At 41.9% G+C, this 26,281-nt stretch overlaps 2 protein-coding genes across 5 annotated transcripts; both read right to left on the reverse strand.

Moving 5' to 3' along the window:
- Positions 1 to 421: 421 nt before the first annotated feature.
- RNF139 (ring finger protein 139) lies at positions 422 to 14,171 on the reverse strand. Its single transcript, XM_040261841.1, has 2 exons — positions 13,661 to 14,171; positions 422 to 2,580 (listed from the first exon to the last, which is right to left on the reverse strand). Exons 1-2 carry the CDS (start codon positions 13,842 to 13,844, stop codon positions 764 to 766), a joined length of 2,001 nt encoding a protein of 666 aa, XP_040117775.1. The 5' UTR covers positions 13,845 to 14,171; the 3' UTR covers positions 422 to 763.
- TRMT12 (tRNA methyltransferase 12 homolog) lies at positions 2,496 to 26,281 on the reverse strand. Of its 4 annotated transcripts, none has more exons than XM_040261843.1 (2): positions 23,306 to 26,281; positions 2,496 to 2,580 (listed from the first exon to the last, which is right to left on the reverse strand). In XM_040261843.1, exon 1 carries the CDS (start codon positions 24,719 to 24,721, stop codon positions 23,339 to 23,341), a length of 1,383 nt encoding a protein of 460 aa, XP_040117777.1. In that variant the 5' UTR covers positions 24,722 to 26,281; the 3' UTR covers positions 2,496 to 2,580; positions 23,306 to 23,338. The 4 variants fall into 4 exon arrangements, 2 of the variants coding, with proteins under 2 accessions (XP_040117777.1, XP_040117776.1); XR_005724663.1 differs by lacking the exon at positions 2,496 to 2,580 and adding an exon at positions 18,431 to 20,639 and having other exon boundaries at positions 22,985 to 26,281; XR_005724662.1 differs by lacking the exon at positions 2,496 to 2,580 and adding an exon at positions 18,431 to 20,639 and having other exon boundaries at positions 20,945 to 26,281.

Genomic DNA, 26,281 nt, shown 5'->3' on the forward strand with positions numbered 1-26,281 from the left:
AAAAACCCCCAAAGTATTTCATTTTGTAATTTCTTTAAAAGTTCAAAAGGACAATGTTATGACAATGCTGCAAACACAGAATGGCTAATAAATATACTGACTTTTACATCAAAATTAAAACCATTAGCACATCCTGGTTTATACCAAAGTTAGTTGATATAAATAAGCCTACTTCTCAACTCTCACAGTCTCTGATCTGAATCATTCCTTTCAAACCCAGCTCAACTACAATGCTAATCTCAAGTGTCAAAAAAGTCCCAGTCACTTCGGACAGCCTATTTTCCCCTTAACTGCAAAATACTCTACATACATATAGAATTTATCCTCTGGTCATGTTTTATTTCCTTGATTTAACATAGTTTCCCCTGATTTGCATTTTTATTCTCTCACACCCATTTTAAAGAAAAACTAGGGTCCAGAGTTGGATACATCACAGACTTTCATTGAGGAATCTTTGGCACAGTTGACGCACCATATTACATCTATTAAAAAGTTATTTGTTCAAATTTGTCATAAAAATGTGAAAACATTTTATTCTATGTACAATAATGTACACAAATTTAAATAGGTCACCAAAGAGACCAGAAGTAATTAAAGAGGTATATTTACAGTAGCACATCACAGTAAACGGAAAACCATTCACAGATTCGATTCAACATTGATACTGTTTTTGTGCTTGGTTACACACTGAAGTGAAGCAGATTACTCCATTCTGGATGAACTGAATTTTAAACAAATACCTCAATGATCAGTAAATGCTATTTTAATCAGTATCGTCATTAATCAGTTCTTCAGCTGCTGTGCCTGTGTGCTGAATCACTCCGTTTCTTTCTCTTTGAGTGTCATCATCACAATCTGTACTGTCATCTTCATTCAATTCCCTGTCAGATTCGGCAGCAGCTTCTCTTGCAGCTTCCTCTGGATTTTCATTGGGTGCAATAAATCCATTGTTGTTAGATGTATTTGTGTTATCCTTGATATCATCTTCAATGTACACTTTCTGATGGCACATTGGACAAGTATCTTGAATGTACAGCCATTTCCGAAGGCAAAGTGCATGGAAATAATGATTACACGGTGTGATACGAGCAGATGTTGTAAACTCATGGTAGCAGATTGCACATACGTCATCTATTTCTTGTAGGCGGCTCCCCTTTATTTCAGGAAGTGAATTAATTTTTTTTACAGCAGTTCTACGATTCATGAATGTCTTCCAGCCATTTTTTGCTTGTAAGTAGATGTTAAAATAGGCATGTAAGCACATCATACAAGCCCGGATTTTACTTCCTGATTCAAACATCATAGTATAAGCCCCATTTCCAAACATTACTACTCCAAATATAAATTCAATAATATTGCCTGTTGAACGGACATAGTAGACATAATCATCAAGCTTTTCCCAGAGGACATTATAGTAGCCATCAATCATGAATAACGTATAAACAGTGAGAGAAACTATTACTTTTAAGCAGAGTTCCACACAAAAGGCTGTAACTGCAAATAACCATGTATTTAGTGCATAGTGATGCCAAAGAACATAACTGAGTATAACAGGAAGAATAAACAGGCAAGCAGAAACAAAGAGCACAGGAAAATGTCTACGAAAAGATGACACATGAGAGGCACTGAGCGACATTAACACAGGGTCTGTCATTCCATGGATGAAATGCAGGACTGCTGTTAATAAAAGGCACATGTTTCTGCTTAAGCGGATAAGTCTCTCTTCTGGTCTTAGCCCACTTAAACCAGTCTGAAGAGCCAAAATGAAAAATAAAACAGGTGCTACAAAGCCAAGTCGCCTATCGTCTTCTTCAGTTGATCCAATGAAGGCCAATATTCCAAGACCCAAATAATGGGCTATTGAGGAAATTACAGCACTCATGCCCAGTACAGTGAGTGTAGAGTCACATCCACTAATTATAAGATTGCAAATGAGGTCCCAAAAATCATCCCAAGAGAGAAAGAAGGAATCAGTTTCATTGGCCATTCTTAAAATGTATATTAATACTGTAGCCTGAGCTGTAATTCTTGTTAGCCAGAAGACTCGCAGGACATCTGGGAAACGAATCCTCTTCCATGTGTCCTCCATTAATAACTGTAATCCATAAATTCGATACATGTGCCTCACTAAAAGATAAACATATCTTGTGGAATAATAAAACCACTTAAGTTTCACTGCCAAGACAAGCACTGTATTTAATGTGAGAATCAAGGAAGAAGTAAAAACTAAAGTCTCTCGGATGTGTAATGGTAGTTCTGTGATTAAGCCTATTACAGGAACCAAGAGATCCAAAATAATTAACTGTGAATAGATGGAATGAATTTGGAGTAGTGTGATGTATCCAATTCCAAATGTTAGCTGTAGAACAATGAGTGCCATCCACAGCGAGGGCCCTTTTCGAGGCAGCAGCTCAATTCCAAAAGCTGATGTGTTGTAGGCACCATAGAAGTCAATGTGCAAAGCAGCATAATAATTTACCAACACTGAAGTCGCAGCTAATAGAAAGGCTGAGCTGTACATGTAAAACTTGAAAAGCGATCGCTGTGACAAGATCAGGACAATACTGGATACAAATATACCTAAAAAAAAGAGAGAGAAAGTTGTCATTCAAATGAAACTTTGTTAAAGAATGTTTTTCCTCTAAAAGTTATGATATTCTTCCTTTAATAAGTATGAACATTTTCAAACTGATGAACATTATGCCTCAAGACAATTTAGCCTTAAAGGCCAGTAAGTGCTATATAAAATCAGAGTTCAACAGGACAGATCAAACATATCCTTAAAATTTTACCCTTTCTTTATTTTCTAATTTTCAACGTAACTCAAATAGCATTATATCTCCAGAAACCAAATTACAAAAATATTTCCAAGAGATTATTGTGCTATACACAGTTTAACAAGCTTTAAACTTGAAAGAATGTATAATTTCAAGATTATTCAAAAAGTTTTCTTAGATACACCTATCATTTAAAAGTGGACATTTAATTTCCAAATACATGGGATTTTGTTTAAAGTATCTTTAATATTAATATCTCATCTTGATACCAAAGCATTTAAATGCTTTCTTCTCTGAAATTACCCTCCGTGTTTTTTTCCTCTTTAACTTTATTGAGGCTTTCAGTGGGTAGGTGGAAGGTCTCTCCTGGTAAATGTCACATTGCACTTGAAAATATGTGGATTATTTTCAAATATCCCTTGTTACTGATTTCTAACATAATTCCACAGTGATAAGAGAACAGACTCTATATGATCTCAATATCTTTGCACCATGAAATTTTTGCACCTTGTTTTATGCCCCTGGATATGTTCCAGGGTCTCCTAGTTTACAGTCTATGGGAACTTAGAATTTGTATCCTGTTGTAGTGTGAAAACTGTATACATCTGAATTATGTTGAATTGGTTCACAGTGCTTTTCAGGTCTATTATATCCTACTTCTCTGTATACTAATTCTATTAATTTTTGAGTTTGATATTGAAACTCCAACTAAAAATCTTAATTTATCTACTTAAAAATTAATTGTAATATATAATTGAACTATATATAACCTTGTTTTATATTTTCCTAGTCTCTTGTATATGTGTTATCATACTTTGATAATATAAAAAATTTTGAAGAAAACCTTAAAAAATAGTTAAGATAATTTCATTACAAAAACACTAAACATTTGTTCCTATTAGATCTGAGATTTTTCTTAAAGTGTTCTTTAGGATGTCAAGTTTAAGTTTTACATTTACAGTTACCCCTATTTCCTCGTTTTACTTATACTGTGAACTCCTGCTGGCTCTTATTTTTCCTGCTGCTTGAATTTGGGAATTCTCCCTTGGATCCAAGTTCACTTTTTTTCTGTACATACTTTCCTACAGATACCAACCATGTCCTCCACGTTTCCTTTCTCCTTATGTTTGAATCTTTTTCTTCAAATGTGTGTGTGTACCAAGTTGCTTCAGTCATGTCCAGCTCTTTGTGACCCCACAGACTGTAGCCCGCCAGGCTCCTCTGTCCATGGGATTCTCCAGGCCAGAATACTGGAGTGGGTTGCCATACCCTGCTCCAGGGGATCTTCCTGATCCAGGGATCAAACCCTTGCATTGGCAGGTGGGTTTATTGTTTCTTTTTTTTTTTAATCACTAGCACCACCTGGGAAGCTCTTTCTTCAAACAGTCACCCTTCTGATTCTCTAAAGCAGCATTCAGAAAACCGAAACCTATTTCAGTAAGTTCTCCCCTCTCCCACACTATAAGCACCAATATACGGTCTCATATGCATCCAGCACCTTCTTTCTTGGTGCTCTGACAAACTTTTAAGTGAGATCACAATAAACGTTATTATCCAAGGTTTCAACTATGGAAACCACATCCAAATATTCATCTATTTCTACTTCTGCACTGCAACTACAATACTCAGAATTTCTAAAACCTAAAGCTAAACTGACCTCAAACAGCTCTTCCTTTCGATTTCCAATTTCAGTCAGAGATTACCATTATTATTCTTTTAACAGTACCTCTAGACCCCCATCTGGAGAAGGCGATGGCACTCCACTCAAGTACTCTTGCCTGGAAAATCCCATGGATGGAGGAGCCTGGTAGGCTGCAGTCCATGGGGTTGAGAACAGTTGGATACGACTGAGCGACTTCACTTTCACTTTTCACTTCCATGCACTGGAGAAGGAAATGGCAACCCACTCCAGTGTTCTTGCCTGGAGAATCCCAGGGATGGGGGAGCCTGGTGGGCTGCCACCTATGGGGTCGCACAGAGTTAGACACGACTGAAGCGACTTAGCAGCAGACCCCCATTCTCAAACTCTGACAATCAGTGACAAATTCTACTAATACCTATACCTATACCTCCCCTTTCCTCAGTGACACCCATCTATTAGTCTGTCTCAAAAACTCTTTGATTCAAATTCATCTACAAGCCACCAAACTGCCTTTCTTCATGTCTGTGCTCAAAATACTGCAGCAGCTCTGATATTACTGATTAAAATCTACAGGTCTTGTTCTAACATTCAAGGACCCAATTTGCTTTAAAGTAACAATAATATTTCTCTTAACACAGGAACCAATACTCCAGATTTCTTTCTTAAACACACCCCTTCTTCTCTGCCGTAATTAGAGTTGTATTAACATTCTTCTCTTTGCTTGGCAGGATGGCCCCATCAACTTCCCAAATCCCTGACTGTCCAAATCCTACCCATCCTACAGACACTCAGACATTACTTGATACTGTAATTTATAATTGTGTGTGTGTGCTCACTCAGTCGTGTCTGACTCTTTGTGACCCCATGGACTGTAGCCCGCCAGGCTCCTTTGTCCATGAGGATTCTCCAGGCAAGAATAGTGGAGTGGGTTGCCATGCCCTTCTCCAGGGGATCTTCCCAACCCAGCTATAGAACCCAGATCTCCCACGTTGCAGGTGGATTCTTTACCAGCTGAGCTACCAGGGAAGCCCCAGTTTATAATAACCTGACCCTATTATATAATATGTCCTTGATAGCAAGCAAGGATCTGAACTTTTATGTCTATGGATTCCAAAATATTTTGTAGAAAATAAAGTGCAATTACTATTCACTAGGGAAATAAACATTTCTGTGAATTCTGAATTATATTTTTAAAGGCATCCATGAAACACAGCCCACTTGGAAATTAAAAACTATGACAAGACAAAGCTGAGAAATCAAACCTTGGAGTACAGAAATAGTGACCAACTCCAAATTAAACATCCATCCTCCCATGTAACTTCAGTATGTAACCAAGACCAACAATGCCCATTACAATGGAGGCATTTCACAATCCACTGCAGTTAGAAGCAAGAGCCAAGTTCCTCCAAATGATGACTGCCCACAAATTTCATTTTGTGCCGACCTGTCAGGTTATTTGTGAAAAAGAGAACAAAAGGAAACAATCACCTGGAAGATAAATACATCAACCTCCGTGCAAGAACTAACTACCTGCTTTGCTGAGCAAGTGGCCCACTAATCATCTCCCAAAAAGCTGACAGCTGGGAATGGCCCTTTCAATAGAAAATGGGCTTTTTTTTTTTTTTTTTTTTTTGAACAGGATTAGAAACCCCCTTCCATGGAAGGTAACAGGAAATGGAATTTAATCAGCTGCCATATGCCATATATAATCTTACTTTCTCTAAATAGAAAAACAAAAGTCAGTAGATTTTTCCTGAGACAAAACTTAATCTAAAATAAGTCAAAACTAAACCAAAATAACTTCAGTTCTACTTTATGCCACTTTTTAAAAAAGGAGAGAGTTAAATAACTGTGAATTATTTTTAACTTGCTATTCACAAAGTGGTAAATTAATCTTTACCTGTCAATATTCATGAACTTTGCTATAACTTATAACCAGACTTTATTCTAATAGCTTTATCCCCACCACTAAAGCTTATTTTTACACACAGATTAAGGAATGATTTGGGTTTTTAGAAATACTTCTGGATAAAAAGTACCATTTTGCCTTGTGTAAATGTACCAAAAGAAAAAAAGAGAATATGACAGGCAAATAAGGCAGTGAGACTACAACTTCAAAGACTGGATATCTCCTTGTAAATAACAATCTTATACTACTCTTTCCTGATTAAAATGCCTTCCCAAGATTTAATAATGACCAACATTTCCTGGTGGCTCAGCGGTAAAGAATCCACCTGCCCATACAAGAGATACTGGTTTGATCCCTGGATCAGGAAGCTTTCCTACTCCCTTGGAGTAGGAAATGGCAGCCGGCTCCAGTATTCTGGCCTGGAAAATCCCACCTACAGAGGAGCCTGGTGGACTACAGTCCACAGTCCATGGGGTCTTAAACAGTCAGACACAACTGAGCACATGCATGCCACCACAAACATTCGAGAATAGTATAGAATGATTTTAATTCCCACCCAAAGTTTGTATGCATAGGAGGTTCTTAAATTTTTCCTTTATACTCATGTTCCTGTGTATGGAATACAGAATCAGCTCTCATTTTCATGGGAATAAAGTAAGTCAACTTTCCAAGTCTCTCAAGTACTCTTCCCTCTCAAGGCCTTCAGGAAGTGTTGTCAATAACACCAAAGTTTCGTTTCATTTTCCCAACTCCAGACATTCAACTCTTGATATTTAACCTGTAGGCCTAAGGAAATTTAGCTCCTAGACAGAAGTTTCCTCGTTAGGATTTAAGAGTGACCTGCAATAAGTGGTCAAGGCTATATATAAATGCTGCTTTACAAGGAAAAATCACTTTGGGACAGTGACAAATAGAACTAACTAGCATCACAATTTAGGGATCTCGTTCTCCAATAATTCAAGTTTTACTAAAGTGCTCAAGGCAGGAAAAGAGGCAGGAATCCAAGTCAATTCAGGCACTCTGAAGATATATATGAACTCCATTCATGAAAGAGTTCAGGGTCTTTTCAATTTGGATTACCAAAAGTGAGCAAACAAAACAAGCAGACAAAAAAAACCCCCAAACCAAAAAAACAAACCACCATGTACATTATACAACAAAATGTTCAACTCTTATGTGTAAAGTCCATTCACACCCTTAACCTTTCTGGAAGTTTGGGACTAAAAACTGGAAGGAAATAATAATAATACAACTCTCCAAGTACCTTAAACACTTTTAATATATAACCTAAAGCAAGCTGTGGAAAAACATTTCAACACCTGACAGAATAAAGATGGAACATTTTACTAAAATAAATGTTATTTACTAAAATCAATGTTGTAACTGCCTTACTCCTCCCGAGGGAAACCTATGCAATGAAATGCAGAACAAACAAAACATCTTGAAATGTTAATCTGTAGATGCACCTGACAAACTATGGCATAAATTTTTTTCTATCAAACTTTAAAAAAAAGATACTAAGTCTTTTATTAATAAGATAAATTGCTTTTAAATTTTAACAAGTATGTTTTTATTAAAAATATATGAACATGATTTTTTTAAAGTCCAACCCCATAGGTAGTAAAATGAAGAATTAACCAAATTTTGCATAAATAAACACACTCATGGATAAATACTTCTTTTTGCTTTTTACCCAAAGGAGATCCCATTATAATAATAGAGTCTTTTTTAACCTTTTCAAAAAAACTGCATTTCTGAATACTCAAATAGGCAATCTTCTTACTTATTGACCATTCATGTTTCTTCCTCTGTAAAATGCCAGTTTATCTTTTGCTCATTTATTTATGGAGCTATTTTTCCTTGCTGAATATAGTCATTTAAAAAATACTCTGACTACAGACTCTTTGCAGCTATCTGTAATGCAACCATCTTCTCCAGATGTAGGGCTGTTCTTTTCTCTTTCCGATGCTCCCTTTGATTAACAGAGATTTTTAATATCACTGAATTTATTATTTCATACACTTGCTTTTATATATTTTTAAAGAACTTTTTCCTTACTCTAAAATTAAAAAAGAAGTTCTACATTTTCTTCTAACTTTTTAAAGTTCTGCTTTTCACACTAAGATACTAATCCACTTTGAACTATTTATATACTGATGTGAGGTAAGATTCAATATAATTTTTTCCATATAAGTAACTAAATGGCCACAAATAGAACAGTCTAATTTACCTCAATTGTACTTCAATTCTACCTCTGAAACACATCAAGTTTCTCCACATGCATAGGTGATCTGTTTCTGGGCTTTGAACTCTATGCTGTTTATTGGTCTATTTGTCCATCTCAGTGGTTCTCAACCAGGATCAGATTTTGCACCAATCATTTGGCCACAATCCCGCCACCCCCACCACCAAAGAATTATCCCTCCAAAATGTCAATGGTATCTGCTCAGACTCCCTAGGCTATCCCAATGCAGTCAATCATCATAATCGCTTCACTTTGTTTTTACAGTCACAGGTTTTCTGAGTTCCTTCTACAGCACCAAAAGGCAGTCACTTTTTTCAACAACTTCACTGCATAGCTGTAACTAGTACACATATACAATGAATAGATTCTCTTTCAACAGAGATTTAGATTAACAATTTTTGTTTTGTTATTACCAACAATGCTGTAACGAATATTCTTGCCCACATTTTCTGTAAAACTGTATCTTCAGGCCAAATATTCAGAACTAGAATTGTGAGTCAAAAGGTATAATGAATTTTAATTTCAGTTGACAGTGCCAAGTGGCTTTACATAGAAATAACAGCTTACCAAAACTGTTTAACATCATCTATTTCCCCATACGTTTGCCAAACTAGTTTTTATTCAAACTGAATTCTTTACCAATCTTGCAAGTAAAATTTTAACTGCATTTCTTTAATTATAAATGAGACTGAGTAATTTTTGTTTTGCTTATTGACCTTGTACATTTTATTTACTCTGATATGCTTATCCTGGGGCCTATTTTCCTCCGGGAGTAAATAGTTTTCTTATTGGCAGAGTAAAACTCTTACTAGTACTTCAACTAAATATGACACAAATATTTCCCCCTTGGTGTGTCATTTAAAAAAAAAATCTTTGTAAAAAAGAATTTTGTCATCAAGAAGTATTTCATTTTTATGTACTCAAATTTATCAAAACTTCCTTTGTAATTTCTGGATTTTCTCTTATGTTTAGAAAGGCCTTTCCACGTCGATGAATTGTCATTATATGAGTAATACTATTAAAACAAACTCCTATGCTTGCATTTTCTGCCTTGGATTTAGATTTGCTAATTCAGCATTACACTGCACTGGGTTACATTTCATTTAGCACTTAACACCTCCTAAGAATAGCTTAATATTCTTAAAAATTATATATATTATGATATGAGCTAATTTGGATCTCCAAAATGAGATCCTTTATATCCTGACCTGCAGAATTCTCATATTAGTTTGATAACAAATAAAAGTATAGTAGTAAAATAGTTTCTTGTAGGAGAGTAAATTCTTTAGACACTATAAATAAAACTGGATGCAGAAAAGATTTCCATCTTGACAACTCCACTTTAAGAAAAAGGTGAGATTGACAAATTTTGAGATTTATATTCAGTAGTACAGAGATGTCTACAATTATTAAAAAACTAACCAGGGAAAAAATTGATTTCAACCATCTTTGGGTATCTTTTACACACAAACCTGTCACTCTGAATAAAAAACAAGATGCTTCATTGTTTTGTTGTTCAGTTGCTAAGTCATGACTAACTCTTTGCAACCCACCAGGCTCTCCTGTCCTTCAATGAATGGTCCTCAAATATTTAGGACATTTATTTTTATTCAGGGTTAAATTTTTTCCCACCAAAACCAGTTTTAATAATCTTATTATTCTTACAAATATGATAAATTATTATAATTACATTGTCATAATGTGAGGAGCTTCCTTTGGGGCTCAGATAGCAAAGAATCTGCCTACAATGCAGGAGACCTGGATTCAATCCCTGGGTCAGGAAGATCCCCTGGAGAAGGAATGGCAACCCACTCCAGTATTCTTGCCTGGAGAATTCCATGGACAGAGGAGTCTGGCAGGCTACAGTCCATGGGGTCGCAAAGAGTTGGACATGACTGAGTGACTAACACACGCAATGTGAGGAGCAGTCAAGAGATAAGACTTGGAAAATATTTTGTATTTTTCATAAAGTCTGACCCAGAGAACATTCTGAGATCAAAGTTTTCAAATAAACAGCACCGACATTTTGCTGATGACTTCCAAAAACCAAAATATCTGAAACACAGTAGTATGGTCTTAACTGAAGTATAAAAATTTTGTTTAAAAGTTATTAATGCCATGTTTACTAGTAGCTAACAATGACACATGTTCCTTACTAGATTCCAGGTACTGTTATAGGAGCTTATAGCCCAGGCTTCCCTGGTGGCTCAGAGGTTAAAGCGTCTGCCTCAAATTCGGGAGACACGGGTTCGATCCCTGGGTCGGGAAGATCCCCTGGAGAAGGAAATGGTAACCCACTCCAGTATTCTTGCCTGGAGAATCCCATGGATGGAGAAGCCTGGTACGCTACAGTCCACGGGGTCGAAAGAGTTGGACACGGCTGAGCGACTACACACACACACCTATTGCCCTTAACACTCTATAAGAGAGATACAGTATTATGGTTCATCTTCACAAAGGTAAAGAAAAGAAGCACAAAGCAGGTAAGTAACTTGCAGAGTCACATTCTTATTTAACCTGTCAAATACTAACTTCCATGATTTGCTACAAAAATAAGAAGCATGGATATAGTACAAAGAAAATACCAGTTCAATGTTCCTGAATTACAAAAGAGTTAATCAAAGAAAATACTCGTTTAAAGTTCCCTAGCCTGACGCTTCGGAGAAGGCAATGGCACCGCACTCCAGTACTCTTGCCTGGAAAATCCCATGGATGGAGGAGTCTGGTAGTGTGAAGTCCATGAGGTCACCGGGAGTCGGACACGACTGAGCAACTTCACGTTCACTTTTCACTTTCATGCACTGGAGAAGGAAATGGCAACCCACTCCAGTATTCTTGCCTGGAGAATCCCAGGGACGGTGGAGCCTGGTGGGCTGCCGTCTATGGGGTCGCACAGAGTCGGACACGACTGAAGCAACTTAGCACCAGCAGCAGCAGCCTGAAGCTCAACCGTGAGCATCCTGCATTAAAGTACCTGGTCCCCAGGGGGCTCTCAGAGGTTCTGTAGTATACAGGCCAGAACATTCAAGGCATTGGCTACACTGCTGCCAGAATGACTTTGTGAATCTTCTCAAACCCAGTTTTGTGGGTTTTTTTTGGCTCCTCCACCTTGGCCTCCTCTCTTGCCTCCTCTCAAAGCAGAAGTAGGGAAAGCCCCTCCTACCACCCTCAAGTCCATGTTACATTTGTTATTTATTGCCCAAAACAGAACTGCATAATTTCAAATTTCATGAAGTTCTCTAGGAGTCTGTTGGCTTCTACTCTCTAGCAAACTTTCTCTTCTCCTATGGGGTTCAGGAATAGAAACGATCAACGTTCTCCATTTCTCAGTCTCCCCACTCCAGGAATCAGCACAGGTACTGACTGCAGGCATGTATGTTATCATGTCATCAATTAAGGTGGGTGGGTGTGTGTGTGTGTGTGTTGGGGGGGTTGGCAGTCATGGGCTCAGCTGGGACCACCTTTCTACTTATATAATGAGACAAGCAACTGCCTTATTATGAGGAGGAACTTCTAAATGACAGGAAAAAAATGCTTTCCCATCAGGTTCCTGTTCTTATTAATTTCACCGTAACATTATTTAACTAATTTCATTTTTATCCCCCCCCCAACTATCAGGATTAAACAAAATATGTTAAGTACAAAACATTAAGGTTGCTAATTCTCTTTTTATATTGTGGTAGAAAAATAGTTACAGGTGACCAATATAATGATTCATTATTTCTGTATACTGGAAATCACACAGCTCCATTTTTGCTACAAATGATGAGGGCATCACATTTCTGCAGCGGTAAGTGGGATTATCTTACTGAGAAGTCTTGTGTTAAGGAACATCACATTCACATCTGTTAGTTTTAAGACGTAGTGTTATGATCATTGCTATACCATTCTGTATTTGGATTACAGCTGTACTGAGGAAGAAAATGAGGCACGCCTGATGTCTTAAGACAACGTTAAGACTAGGATCTTGCTGTGTATCAACCTCTAGGCTTTCAGTTTCCTCATCTGTAAAATGAAACTATTCATAACACCACCCAATCTCTTTTGAGGGATTTGAAGGATTTTTGAAAGTTAGGTTAGATAATACCAGTGAAGATGCATTGCAAAAGTAAAGTATCAAAAAATGTCAAGTGTTGTTATTTATCGCTGAAAAGAAAACTCAATATTATCATTTTTTAAAAGAATAAAGTAGCAACAGATGGCTTCTAACTCAGAAAGGTTTAGAAAAGATCTCACCATCCGCTCGTCCTCAGCAACACTTCAAAGGCACTACCTCACTAAAACCTGACACTCAATTTACCTCATCAACAAAATCTGCCACGTTTCAATTCCTTAAAAACTTAAACATAAATGCTTCTCACTCCAGCAATGCAAGAGAAAATGGGGAATGAAGTACACGATGCTTTTCACACTCCTCTCTTACACAACGAAGATACTGATTTTCATAGATCTCTCATCAGTTTCTAGCCACCTTTTTATAACCGTTCTCAATACCTTCTCCTCTATTCACGGAAAATTTTAGGACTCATTATTAAGTATCACCTTCTTCATGAAGGTCTTTGGCAAATCTCAAGGTTTGACTGACATTCTCTTTCGTGTGGATGTCATTCAGACGACAACACACGAATACTGCGCATTTTGGAAAGGGGGAAACTGAGGCCCAGGTCTTGGCACGACGAACTCAAGGTCACACACGGCGAGATGGCAAAACGTAAGCAGAGGTGCTGTTTTTCCAAGGCTGTCGCATAGGACGCGGTGAGAAAGGACTCACTCCCCGAGAGAGCAGCAGGCACAGGGCCACATGCTCGCACATCACTGCTTCCTCCCCACCCTCACTCAAGAGGCAAAAAACCAACAGGAGGCTGACTCGCCGGGAGGACCGCTCTGCTGTCAACTCCAAGACAAGTGTCATCTCCTCCCGCCCAGCCTACAAAGACGCCGCCGCCCCCCAACTCGGGGGGGGAACGAAACTAGTCGACACACATACGCCCCCACCCCCCATCCACCTGCACACGGCCGCCCTCCCCCTCCTGCAGTTCTCGGCCCGCTGAGCCATCCCCGGACGAATCCTACCCCGTTCCCCTCACCAAGGAGCCGGAGGAAGATCTGGAGTCCGATGCAGAACCGACTATGGCTGGAATCATAGTTGTAGGAGTTGAAAATGGCGTCGATGATGTAGAGGCAGGGCACTCGGAGCGCCACTTCGAGCGCCGCCCAGACCTGCTGATGGGCCATCCGCACCTGCTGCTGCGGGGGCCCCACCGCCGCCATGAGCCGCTGCCACACCGGGGCTGGGCGGGCCGCGCGGGGCAGGGCCCGGGACGGCGGCCGGGGGCGGAGGCGAAGGCAGGCGACTCCGCCCCCGCCCTCCCTCTTGTGTCTCTCTCACGGCCCGCCCCGCCGCCCGCTCGCGTCTCTCGAGCTGGAGCAGGCGGCGGAGGCGGCGGCGGAGGCAGCGGCGGCGGCTCCCGGGAGGCCTCCGGGTGTCGGTGTTTCCGGCAGGCTATGGTCTGGCTCCTCCTCCCTCCACCGCCTCCCCCGCCCGCGGAGCCACCATCTTGACCTCGCCCGCCCGCCTCTGCCGTTGCTGCTGTTGCCAGACCGGGAGGCCGCGCCCGCGGTCACGCGAGACCGCGGAGCCCGCGCGCCGACGCTCGCGTCATAATCCGGCGCTAGGGGCGCTCCCCGTGCAGTCATCACGCTCGGCGTAGCAGACGTCCCTCTCGCTACCATGGTTTCCGCGCCTTTACGGCTTTTGGCGCCACCCAGTGGCGCAACCTCCGTGTAGCCGCCTCACCCCTAGAAGCGTCGGGGTAGTGTGGGTTTCCCTGCTTCCGCGGACCGGAATTACTAGTTGCTTTATTAGAGCCCATTAAACGTCCCATAAACATGATTCAGAGCTGCTGGTAGTTGGAAAGCCAAAAGGCGCCGCCCGCTAGAGCTACTTAACTCCACCGACAGGCACCTTCCGGCGAAGATGCTACCAGGCCGCCTGGGGTTCTGTTGGAGGAGTCGCTGCTCGCGGGTTATGGAGCAGACGCTGTGGTTTGGGCAGGGTGTGGTAAGCAATACCGAGAAAAACATCCCTTTGCACATTATCCTTGTAATGTGTATCCTTGTATCCTTGTCTCCTACCCGATTGGGCAGAACTGCGAACCCTAGTTGGCCACATTAGGATTTCAACGGCAAGACCTCTGGCCTTGGTATTTGGGTCACATCTTTGAGGTAAGAATACCCAGGCAATCCCTTCTCAAGGCGGAAGAGACCATACTTTTTAATGTTTCTGTAGGGGATTAGAACATAAGACTTCAGAATAAGACACTTTGACATGATTATTTTAAGCTGAAGACAGTTGAGACACAGCAGGAACAAACAAAAATCTCTCCACCTCAGCACCTCCCCCCTTCCATTTGCTTAAATAATCTTAATTTCGTGAAAGTCGCTCGGTTGTGTCCACTCTTTGCTTGGAATTCTCCAGGCCGGAGTACTGGAGTGGGTAGCCTTTCCCTTCTTCAGGGGATCATTCCCAACCCAGGGATTGAACCCAGGTCTCCCTCATTGCAGGCGGACTCTTTACCAGCCCAGCCACAAGGGAAGCCCTAAGAATAAGGGAGTGAATAGCCTATTCCTTCTCCAAGAGGATCTTCCCGATCCAGGAATCAAACCGGAGCCTCCTGCATTGCAGGCGGATTCTTTACCAATTGAGCTATCTGGGAGTCCTCTATTTGCCTAAAAATCAGACGTAAATTTCTATTGGTAAAGTTGTGTCCCGCCCCCTTACCAAGAGGGCAGCTCAGACTCAAACACCCTCAAACCTTATTAAACTAATCCTTATCTTCCATTAGTTTTCCCCAAATGTTTGCCTTCCCAGAGTTTGCCATCCTTGAAAGCCTAAACCCCTTTTCCTTTTATCCATTTCTCTACAATACATTGTTCTTTGTTAAGATGCTGTGTAAGCCCCAAACTGTAGCCACCTCTTTGAGTTATTTAACGCTTAGCTTCTCCCAGGCGTCTGTGCACCGCATGAGTCAATAAACTCTTCTTTTTCTTTTGTTAATTAATTTTATCAGTTTAATTTCCAGGACCCCAGCCACAGAACGTAGGAAAAGACGTTTGTCTCTCTCCTACACTTTCTTATCCATGTTTTAACAGTTTCTGATTTAAATCTGATGCACATATTTTTATTAGTATAAGAATTTCTAATTAAAACTAAATACCACCTTGGGACCAGAACTTTCAGAGTGGTGGCACAGTTGTTCTTGTCTTACTCAGATACAACTTCAAGCAAGTCTCTTTAAACTCACTAGTTCTCACTTTCCCCATCTGTAAAAATGAAAGTTTGAATAAGATCCTGGCAAGGACTTTAAAATACTACCTTAAAATTAATTTATATGAGTGAGGTAGTTTTTAGAAAAATTTTAGGAATTTTTAAGATAAAAGATAAAACTTTCAAAGAAATAGCTGCAATTCACTGAATCTAATCTCTCTGGCTTCTACATTGGTTTGAATGTTGCACAGCTCATGTATATAGTAAACTGAGTCTACTCAGAAAAACAATGTGGTGTCTATGTATTAACAAATTACAATGTTCAAAAATAAAAATCGGTTTCATTTGACATTAGTGGTTCAAAAGCCTTTCAGTAGCTCTAAAGAGCCCTTAGATATCAAATGTGTAAAACTTAATTTGAATTTTCAGTTTATATTTTTATCAGCCAAATCTTTGTTACATGCAACAGGAACTGATTCTGGGCTATCTGAAGCAAAAGAAGATTTTATTAGAGAATTGTTTTAATTATTTCCTCTAGATTTCAAGCTCCAAGAGTGACCATGCAGTTGGTCAAGCATATTGTATTATATATCTATACCCAGGGCCTCCCAGGGAGCACAGTGGTGAAGAATCTGCCTGCCAATGCAGGAGACACAAAAAATGCAGGTTCAATCCGAGTGGAGAAGATCCCCTGGAGAAGGAAATTGCAACCCACTCCAATATTCTTGCCTGGAAAATCCCATGGACAGAGGAGCCTGGGGGGCTACAGTCCATGGGATGGCAAAAGAGTCAGACACCCATCAGCACACACACAGGCATCTGTACAGAAGCTGCACCAGAGGGTGGATACAAGCAGCTTCCTTAGTGGAAGAAAATATGAAACCAGCACTTAGAATCCTCCCCCCCAATGTATTATGTTTTTTTTCCTTTGAATGAAAGATGGCAATGCTGGTAGGATGGGTAGGGATTGATAGCCCTCCCCAAAGGATAAATACATACCATAACTTTATCTCAGACCTTGGGAATTAATTAAAAAATAATCTCTGATCCTAAATTACTTTATAGTTTTTCTCATTAAATTTCAGATACACTCATCAAGACCAGTGAATCCCATGGCCATGTGCTCACTGAAACACCACCTTTGCTGTAAAGCAGGTCCCTAAGTCAAAGGCAGTATTATGCAGGACACACTGATGGATCAAACACTTGGAAATCGTTGGCTAAGTAGTCTGACCAACACCTTGTGGACAGGAAAGGCAAACTCATACCTGGAGACGGCAAGATTCTAGTCAGGGTCAATCACTGTCCTTCCAGGATAGGAGTCCAGTGTAATCTACTTGCTATCAAGCAGATGATGTTGTATGAGGTGCTCAGGGCTGAACATGAGGGAGTGGCCAGCGGGTGAGTGGAGGCCATGTTGTTGGCCTCTCACTAACCTGCATTCCTGGACATGACTACGTACATGGGCCCATTATGCCAGCACTGGGTTAGCTGGTGACACGGCTGCTGGTTAACTGGCCACGCCCATTTTCTTGGTTGGTGAGTTCCTCTGCTGTGGTGGAGTCCCCAGTAGGCATTGTTATACAACCCAAAGCTCTTTACTCACATGCCCAATCCCATAGATGTCTCTGCTGCTTCTTCTCCAGGCTTCCTTGTCCCCTATCTTCTAATCTTTTTCATTCCAGGCCCCTAATCCCCTAGCCAGTTTATTTGCCACTTGCCAAGAAGGTCTAGTCTTACTTCAAGCCACTTTCCACACAAAATGGATGATCAGGAATACTACCCCCAAACTCCCCTGTCATTTAACACTACTGAGTAGGGACTGTAGGGCAACCAAAGTCTGTTTTTGTTTTAAACCCATATCCTAACAAACTAATCTGTGAACTTAGCTTGGGCTTTTTTGGCCTCCATCAGCTAGACAAAGAGCCTCTCAAGCAGCCTCAGTTGAGAGTCGTGGGAGGGACCCTGGTGCAAAAGTTGTAAGTGTGACCTGGGAGCCTGGGCCGCCTGCTTGTGCACCTGTTTTTCCCCGGCCCTACTTCCCCACATCCTCAGGCCCAGTTCCTACTTGTCATCAGCCCCCAGGTGTGCCATTTTCACCTTATGATGGATTGACTTGGTGGGTCTGACAAAACAGCTCATCACGGGCAACTTGGGCTATAGGGTCACTTAATGCCCCACAAAATGCTGTTCCTACCAAGGCCCATCAGCATGCAAGGAGCCATTTGTGAATGACATGTTCTCCACTGCAGATTCCTTGGCCTTGCTACAGAAACTAGAAGTCTACCTTGGGATTCTCCAGTTGGAGTCTTGCCATAAACTCCTATGACTGCTTTGCTTATCGGGTACCCCTGTCCTGTAGAAAATCTCCTGTATCGAATGGCTCATGCATTAAGGCTCATGCATTAAATTACACTGCAGCCTGTACCTGCTACAGAGCCTTTATGTGCTCTGCATCCCACTGAAAACTGGCAGCCTCCCAGTCACCCAGTGTATGAATCAGAGCAGTATTCCCAGGTTCTGAATTCCCACAAAGAAGGCTGGAGCTTGATGTGCTTCCTTGGTGGCAGAATAATACTGATAAAATGAATGAGATGCAAAAATTCATTCTTTATTGTGGAGACATCTTGACATTCAAGCAGACCAGACCCTAAAAATTTCACTGATGTAAAAAGGATGCTGGTTCCTACTAGTGATTATTTCCTATCCTTGGGAATACAATATGCTATCTACTTATCTGGCCCAAGTAGTAATGATGTCATGAATGTAATGACATTCGGTGGAAGGTTCAGATGGTCCAGGTCTCTCCAGACTATATTGTGACAGAGGGTGGGTGGGTACTGTTCTCTGTCCTGTATGAATGGAGTTGCTTCTGATCCCACATCCTCAGGCCCAGTTCCAGACTCATGGCTCCAGTTGGTACATGTAGGTTAGGTCCTGAATCTCCTTTGGCATGTAGGCCCACTTGAGAATGTTCAAAGTAGACAAATAAAGTGAAGCGAAATGAGCTTCAGAACTGCTTTTTTTTTTTTCCATGAGTATGCATAGCTTTGATTTAAAAATAAAACTCAATTACTAAGTCTATCCATCTATATCTACCTGCCTAAATGTGTTATACCAAAATTGTTTTAGCTTCATATTAAATATTTTCTGCTTGCTTTTGATTCAACTTTTACCTCTTAAATACCCAGAGGCAGACACCTGTTTTCTGTTTTTGGCCTCTGAAATCATGTGTGATTGTTGGTCAAGAAATCTTGCAAGTTATCATATCTAATCAAAAAGATGTCCCTGCTAAAACATAATTGTAGCAAGAAATTCTTATGTGCTTTATATATTGAAACATGTCAACTGAAGTGTGTTATATATATTATTGCTAGAGTGAATTTCTTCAATGATTGTGAAAGCTGTACATTTATGTACAAAACAATTATTGTAAATTTCTAAATAGTTAAAAATCAATAGACAAAATTTATGAAACAACGCAAGCCACTGGACATAGGCAGTGAAGGGGGCAATGGTGCACGAGAGCTGGAAAACAAACAAGGTGAGCCATACAGTTGCTTCGGTCCACTGCCTGGAAAAGTGTTCTAGGCTGTGGCAAAAGAAGCGAGGGGAGGCTAGCAGACTCCCTGTGATGAGATGGGGCTGGGAGTCCTGGGAGCCCAAGTAACTATAGAGTTCACAGGGCAGAATGCCAGGAAGCAGAGAACCACACACAGAGGGGACTCCAGAGATCTGCTGACCTGGCCCTGAAAGCATTCAGCTGAGTAATGGCCAGCCCACGTGACAGGAAACTACCGCAGGCCAACAGAAGAACCATCCGAAAGGATTACAGGAAACAATACTCAAAGCTCACACACAGGGTGTGGGTAATTCCTGTTCCTACCAGCAAGGGCGACAAATGTCCTAATTCACAAGGCGTAAGTCAGAGAATGAAGAACGGTCTTGCTTCATGATGGGAAAAAATTAATCCCAGACTAAATGCTGCTCTGACAAATGCTCAAAAACAAGATTCAAAAAGATCCAACTGTTTCCAAGTAACTTAACTGTATTCCAGAACAAAACTCAAAAATGTTTTTAGAAATATGAAAATAGTTTTAATCATTTAAAATAATAGTTCGGCTTGAAAATGACTATTTTAATGGCTTGTCCAGTGTGAAGTGGCTGCACCCTGAGGCTGTTCAGAATGACATATTTTGAGTTTCTTCTCACACATGTTCAGGGTGGGAAAAACTGAAATTAAAAATGCTTTTTCTAGGAGAAAAATGATCTCATAACCCCTATATTTCCATTCCAGTTAAATCCTGCCAGTTAAATCCTGATTGATGTAGTTCATTATGGTATATCAAATGTATTATGCAAAATAGAATAATTATTTTAAAAACCTAATAACATCCATTATACTTAAAAAAACACTAAGATGTGGTTTAAATTGGAAAAAAACAAAATGCTTTTTATGTACTAGTTTCTCATTTAAAATTTGCATATTTAAAACTATACATGATACTGGTATATTATTACAAGTATATAATTTATTAAAATTATGGAGTTAATGAATACAGCTCACAGTTAAGAGTTTGATAAAATTATTGCTTTTTAATCACAACTTCTCCATCAAGTGGGAGCATTAATCAGCAACTAATCCTGAAACCTGCAAAGGAAAGCTTTAGAGCTGCTACAGATTCCTGGATTGAATCTGTAAGGAACTCTGTGAGCCTCCTGACTCCTTTCGTCTTTTTTCCTTGGTTCCATTAGACGTCTCTTCTGGGTCAGGCCATCCGGCAACTGCTTGGAGAAAACTGTAATGTAAATGGATATACTCAACTGGAGAAAAAGGCTAAGGGACCCTTATTTTCTTCCATTCACACACAACTCCTGCTCACTCTGGAAATTTCAGCCTAGGCATCCCTGCTCTCACCTTCCCAGTCACCCTCCCCACCTCCCACAACCCAGATCCCCAAATGTGGGCAGCGCCTCCCGATGTATGCCTGTAAAAACCCATCTGTTTCTGTATGTGCACTTGGTATGTGGCACTGATGTTGTTTCCCCCGTGTCTATGCCTCCAGATGGTGATTCCACGTAGGCAGGCCTCAGCTTCCCTCACCTGCGTCCCTGGCCCTCTACCCAGTGCCTGATGTACGGAATTCACAGAACATCCTCATCAGCCAGTGAATGGCTTTCAAAATAAGGACCTTCTGCTGTAAGTAAAGCAGATGTGTAGCAATCACTCACAGGTGGACTGGGTAATGGTAGTTACCCCTCATACAAAGACTGACGGAAATATTCATGATATACCAGTCACTGTGATGACAGTTACCGTATGTTAACTCATTTAAACCCCAACACCTTCCTTTCAGGACACGTTCAGTTGTTAACTCTAACCTACAGATGAGGAAACAAAATAGAGATTGACGATTTGCCTCAGGTCACACTTCTGTGCAGACCTGCCAGGAACTGAATGAGTGAACCTGAATCCCATGAAGGCAGAGCGCACATGGCTCCCTTCCCCACTAACACTCAGGGCCTGGTATGCAGGACAAGGTGAGTGAATTCACTTGGGCGCACCCGACATGAGCTGCCGCCCCCACCCCTTACGGCAGGAAGGCAGCGCCTCAGCCCCTGGACAGGTGGCTCCCTGACTCGCTCCTCAGTTTCCCCCCCACCTACCTCCCCATATTGGCTCAAGCCCCAGCCTGCCATCTTGAGCTTGAGGAGAAAGCAGTAGGCACCCATGTGAGAAGAAACCCAGTGTGTGAAAGAAAATGATGAAGGCAAACACAGGAAGGCTGCTCTGTAGGATGGGAATGGAACCCAGGCTCCCTCTGCAGGATCACGTGACAGTCAAATTTCCTGGGGGCCTGCCCCGCACCAGACACTGTTCCTTTTAACCCTTACATCAACCCTCATCTTCAGCTTGCCTCTCACTGCTGCTTCTGTTCCAAACTGATCTACTGGCACCACTTCAAACACTCTGAGCAAACTGGCACCTGTTAGTCTCTTCAAGCAGCACCTGCTTCCACACCAACTACACTTAACAAAGTTTTGCCCAGTTTTTAAGAGCCACTTCAAACACTACCTCTCTGAAGACCTCCCCGTTCAATTCTCAGAGCTTTTCTTCCCCACTTTCACACTCCCACGACAACTATCACCCACATGACCCTGTGTCCCAACTCCCTGCATTTGTGTTAGGTCTGCTGCTAGCTTGGGAGCCCCTCGGAAACAGCATCTAATGTCTCTTCATATTTCCTGTGGCTCATGTGGACAGCAGGCATTTAATGTTTGCAGAATAACACACACAGCAGCAATCCTGTCCTTACTGCCACCACTGCAAGAGAAGGACAGGCAGCCAGCCCAATGCCAGGTACAATCACAATCCTGAGGAAGCCACACTTTGCTTTTTTTTTTTGGCCAGGCCACACAACTCTTGGGATCTTGGTTCCTTGACCAAGGACTGAAGCCAGGCCACAGTAGTAAAAGCCTGGAATCCTAACCACTAGGCCACCATGAATTCCCAAGCCACACTTTTCTGTATTTCTTTCATCAGGCAAACAGGCCCATATGGCTTCAAATGCCCCAAAACAAAGCTCTGAAAGGTGATTCTTGACAATTAGTCACCCCAAAGGTAAACTGACTCCCTACAATTAGTCATTCCAACAATAAACCAAGGTGAAGCCTGGAAAACTCACAATCTCCGACATTCCTTAGGGGTCCTTATGTTGGCCCTGATGTTCCCAGGAAGGAAGATGGAAAGGGAATTTGGGGCCTGTAAAGATCCTCAATTTTAACTCAAACTTTTTAGCAATTGGCAGTTACTGCACAAGCTACACCTGGAAATCTAGTTTTCCTATCATTTAATGTAGTCGTTCTTTAACACTTTCTCTGCCACAATGAACCTAAAACACACTCTCCCCACACACTTATTTAGGAATGCTAAAGTAGGGAATGGAATCAGTACACTGGAGTAATTGTTGTCTTCGCCCCTCCCTAATTTAGTCATAATAACCAAGCAGCACCACTCTGTCTTGCTTTGGATGCCACTGCTTGGGCAGATTTTATTTCTCAAGTCCATTCTCCTCCCACTGCCACCACCCTAGTCCAAGCCACCATCATCTCATGCCTCAATAACCACAGAAGCCCTTCTCACCCATCTCCCTGCTTCCATTCTGGCACCACTCCAGGCAAGTTTCCATATTACAGCTGCAGTGATTTTGAAAACAGCGTGTGTCTTCCACTTGACAGAGCTGAGGTCAGAATTCAGAACTTGTAACTGCACAGACAAGTTTCATTTCAACAAGCCACACTACTTTCTCCCAGATATATGGCTCATTCTGTAGCATGTTAATGGAAGACAAGTGAAATTATATGTATTGATTGAGAGCCTGCTTTCAGGGTCACAAAATATTAGATTACCAGGAGACAAGAGGGGTGAGACCTGGCCTGAGCTGATGCTTTCAGGGTCACTCACAAGTAGATCCTCCCGTCTCAGGATCCATCTCTTCTAGCCAACTAGATGACAGGGGCGGCAGTCCAAATCCAAGACTATGTGATCCACGTGGGGAGCATAGGATTTCACTGGTTGGATGTGCAAGATTTGTGTCTTCCACGGTTTTCCATGCACCTGATGAAGAAGAGTGGCAATTCGAGTCTCTGCAGCTTCAGCCCAGCTCTGCCACTCTGGCTTGGTGGCCACTGACAGCGCTTTCCTCCTAGAATCACTGGTAGCTCCATTTTTCAACTGGTTGCTGATAATCTGCTGAGAAGGCCAATGCTCCTCCAACTCACTGCTTTCAGGAGGCTGGAGAGTCTTCCCTGGGAAAGACTCCACATTTTGGTGAATATGCAAAATGCCTCCAGCATCCTGTTTTAGCACTCGGCAGGCAATGGGCCAGCCTTCTTCAGAGCTGGGAATCAGCCCCAGATTCACCCGGTCGGCAACGTTTGATAGCTTCAGTTTTCTGTTATCTCCAAAGTGTATTTGGCATCGATCAGCTACTCCATTGAGTTCAAGGTTATGTCTCAGAGCAACTACCGCATGGGGATTCCACTCACAAGCATGGACGAAAGCAGCCTCGGCATGAACTAGGAAAGGCAAGGTAAAATAACCAATCCCCGCATAGAGATCCACCAGCACTTCTCCGGCGCAGGGCAGCGACGCCACACGAAGCTTCTCAGTGATGTTTCCGAAGGAGAACATGCACTGGGTCACGTCAAACTTATACCAAATCCCATTATCCACATGCTCTACCCAGCCGTGGTCGCCCAGCAGCAGACTCACTGCTGGAGTCCGAGTGCTATTCGGGGACACTCGCCCTCGTTTGGCCAAACGCTGGACGCCAAGTGCCGAGGCAACCGTCTCCCAGAGTTCTGGTTCCAGATGTCTCCATTGCTTGGCTTGGAAACAGTCCTCACTCAGCAACAAGAGGTCACCGTGTCGTTGCCAAGATCGGGGCAGGTCAGCCTCCAACTCTGCAGACCACGTCACTCCGCGGCCCTCTACCCAGCGACTCACCTCAAGACACAGCCTTTGGGCAGGTGAGTAACTCTGGGCCTTCTTTGAAGGAACAGGATCCTGGAGCTGCCTCAGCACACAGGTGCTGCCTGGAGCCACACGATTCCTCAGCTCCCGCAGATGCTGCTCAAGGAGGGCCTCTCTCAGAACCGGTAGCGCCACGGTGCCATCCCGCAGCTTTTTCACACGGTGCTGTCTATCCAGGAGTTTCTGCTTCTCGAGATATTCCCTGTATCGCTGGGTAAATCGAGGCTCAGTTACAACTGCAACAGCCGTGGGCTTCCCGCCTGCCTCTTCCATGTTGCTGGCCCCACATTCTTTCCGACTCCCTCCAAGAAACTTCCTCTGCTCTGCCTCGGCACATCCACGCATAAAACAGTAAGAAAAGCGCCCACAGCCCCGGCGGGGCCGGAAGTGACGTCAAACAGGCAGGCCGGAACTAAATTATATTATCTCACTTGTTGGCGAATGACGTCGGGGTCGCCGTTGGGTGTGAAGCCGCCGCCGCCATCTTTGTTGTGGTCAATCATTACTTGTTCCAGCCTATGAGAAAATTAGTAACGAGAAGGACTTATAAACTTAGTCGACTTGAACTGTCGACTTATAAACTTCAAATCAGTTGGTATCCTCCGGAAGCCTCAGGAACTCTCTTCCATGCTGTTTACCAATCAAAAGAGATACATGAACCTGAAATGATGCCCAATATTTGGAGAAAGGCTTCCCTTAGTCTCGTGCTGCCCCTAAATCTCAGCCTGAGATGAAATTATTTTCAAGGCTAAACACGCTCTAGGGACACTGGTCTCCTTTCGCTTTCTAAAGCAGGCCAAACTTTTTCTTGTGCTCTTGCCTCTACACTTGCTGAAATGCCCTTCTCCAGAAGATACAATGCCAGATTTGTCTGAAGGTTATCTTCTTAGGAGGCCTTCATTAAACACTCAAAAGTGTCACTCTCTCCCCTCCACATTATATCTATTTAACATGGTGATTCCTTCTTTAGCCCCTGATTTGCTATTTGTTTGTTTACACTTAATAACCTTTCTCCCTTAGACAGTGACACTTCTAATTGCTCAGTCATGTCTAACTCTTTGTCATCTTTTGAAAAAAAAATCCGTTCCTGTCTCTCTCTCTTTTAAATCTATTTTAGCTGCACTAGGTCTTAGCTGTGATTCACTGGATCTTCATTGCGGCATCCAGACTCTTAGTTGCAGCATGAATGCAGGATCTAGTTCCCTGACCAGGGCTCAGGCCCCCTGCATTGGGAGTGTGGCTTCTTACCCACTGGACCACCAAGGAAGTCCCTCTTGTCACATTTCTAATTTCAGTCCACTGTGGTCAGAGAACATACTTTGGTATGATTTCAATCCTTTTAAATTTATCAGGGTTTGTTTTATGATTTAGTATTTGGTTTATCCTGGAGAATGTTCCATGTGCTCTTGAGAAGAAGAATATGTATTCTGTTTGAGGTGGTGGAGCTAACAGGCCTGTGTGTTAGCTGATCCCTTTTTAAGTTCATGCTCAGATGAAGTAATTCTGTGGTCACTACAATTCACAGACATAGTCTCAATTCAGAAACCAGAATGCCGAGTATTGAGTGTATCTAAACGCCTGGCCTTCTTTTATTCCCTTGTATTCAACATACTCCCTCCCTTCACTGAAGCTCACTTTCAGGACTGCTCTCACTCTCTTTCTAACCTGGTTATTCCCTGAGATTTCAGGAATAAATCTCAGGATGTGCTGGATACGCACATCCTCAAGAAAACTGTCTCTGACCTCCTCCCCATCTGCTGTTCAAATCAGATCTTTATCAATGATATAATAGCTGCATGCTCTTCTCTTATAGCCCTTCCCAATACTTTTTCATCTTTAAATTTGATTAATGGCCCTCTTCCCCCAGATGTGTATGTTTGAAGTGGCAAGAAACTGGATTTCCTC

This window comes from Oryx dammah, unplaced genomic scaffold (genome assembly GCF_014754425.2).
Source record: "Oryx dammah isolate SB20612 unplaced genomic scaffold, SCBI_Odam_1.1 HiC_scaffold_19, whole genome shotgun sequence".
NCBI classification, from domain to species: Eukaryota; Metazoa; Chordata; class Mammalia; order Artiodactyla; family Bovidae; genus Oryx; species Oryx dammah.

Bases quoted from the DNA above. Each gene is read 5' to 3' on its own strand.
- RNF139 (XM_040261841.1), bottom strand. From the start codon at position 13,844: ATGGCGGCGGTGGGGCCCCCGCAGCAGCAGGTGCGGATGGCCCATCAG. The intron at 2,581-13,660 runs GTGAGGGGAACG...TCTTTTTTTTAG, and splicing joins GATCTTCCTCCGGCTCCTTG to GTATATTTGTATCCAGTATT.
- TRMT12 (XM_040261843.1), bottom strand. From the start codon at position 24,721: ATGCGTGGATGTGCCGAGGCAGAGCAGAGGAAGTTTCTTGGAGGGAGT.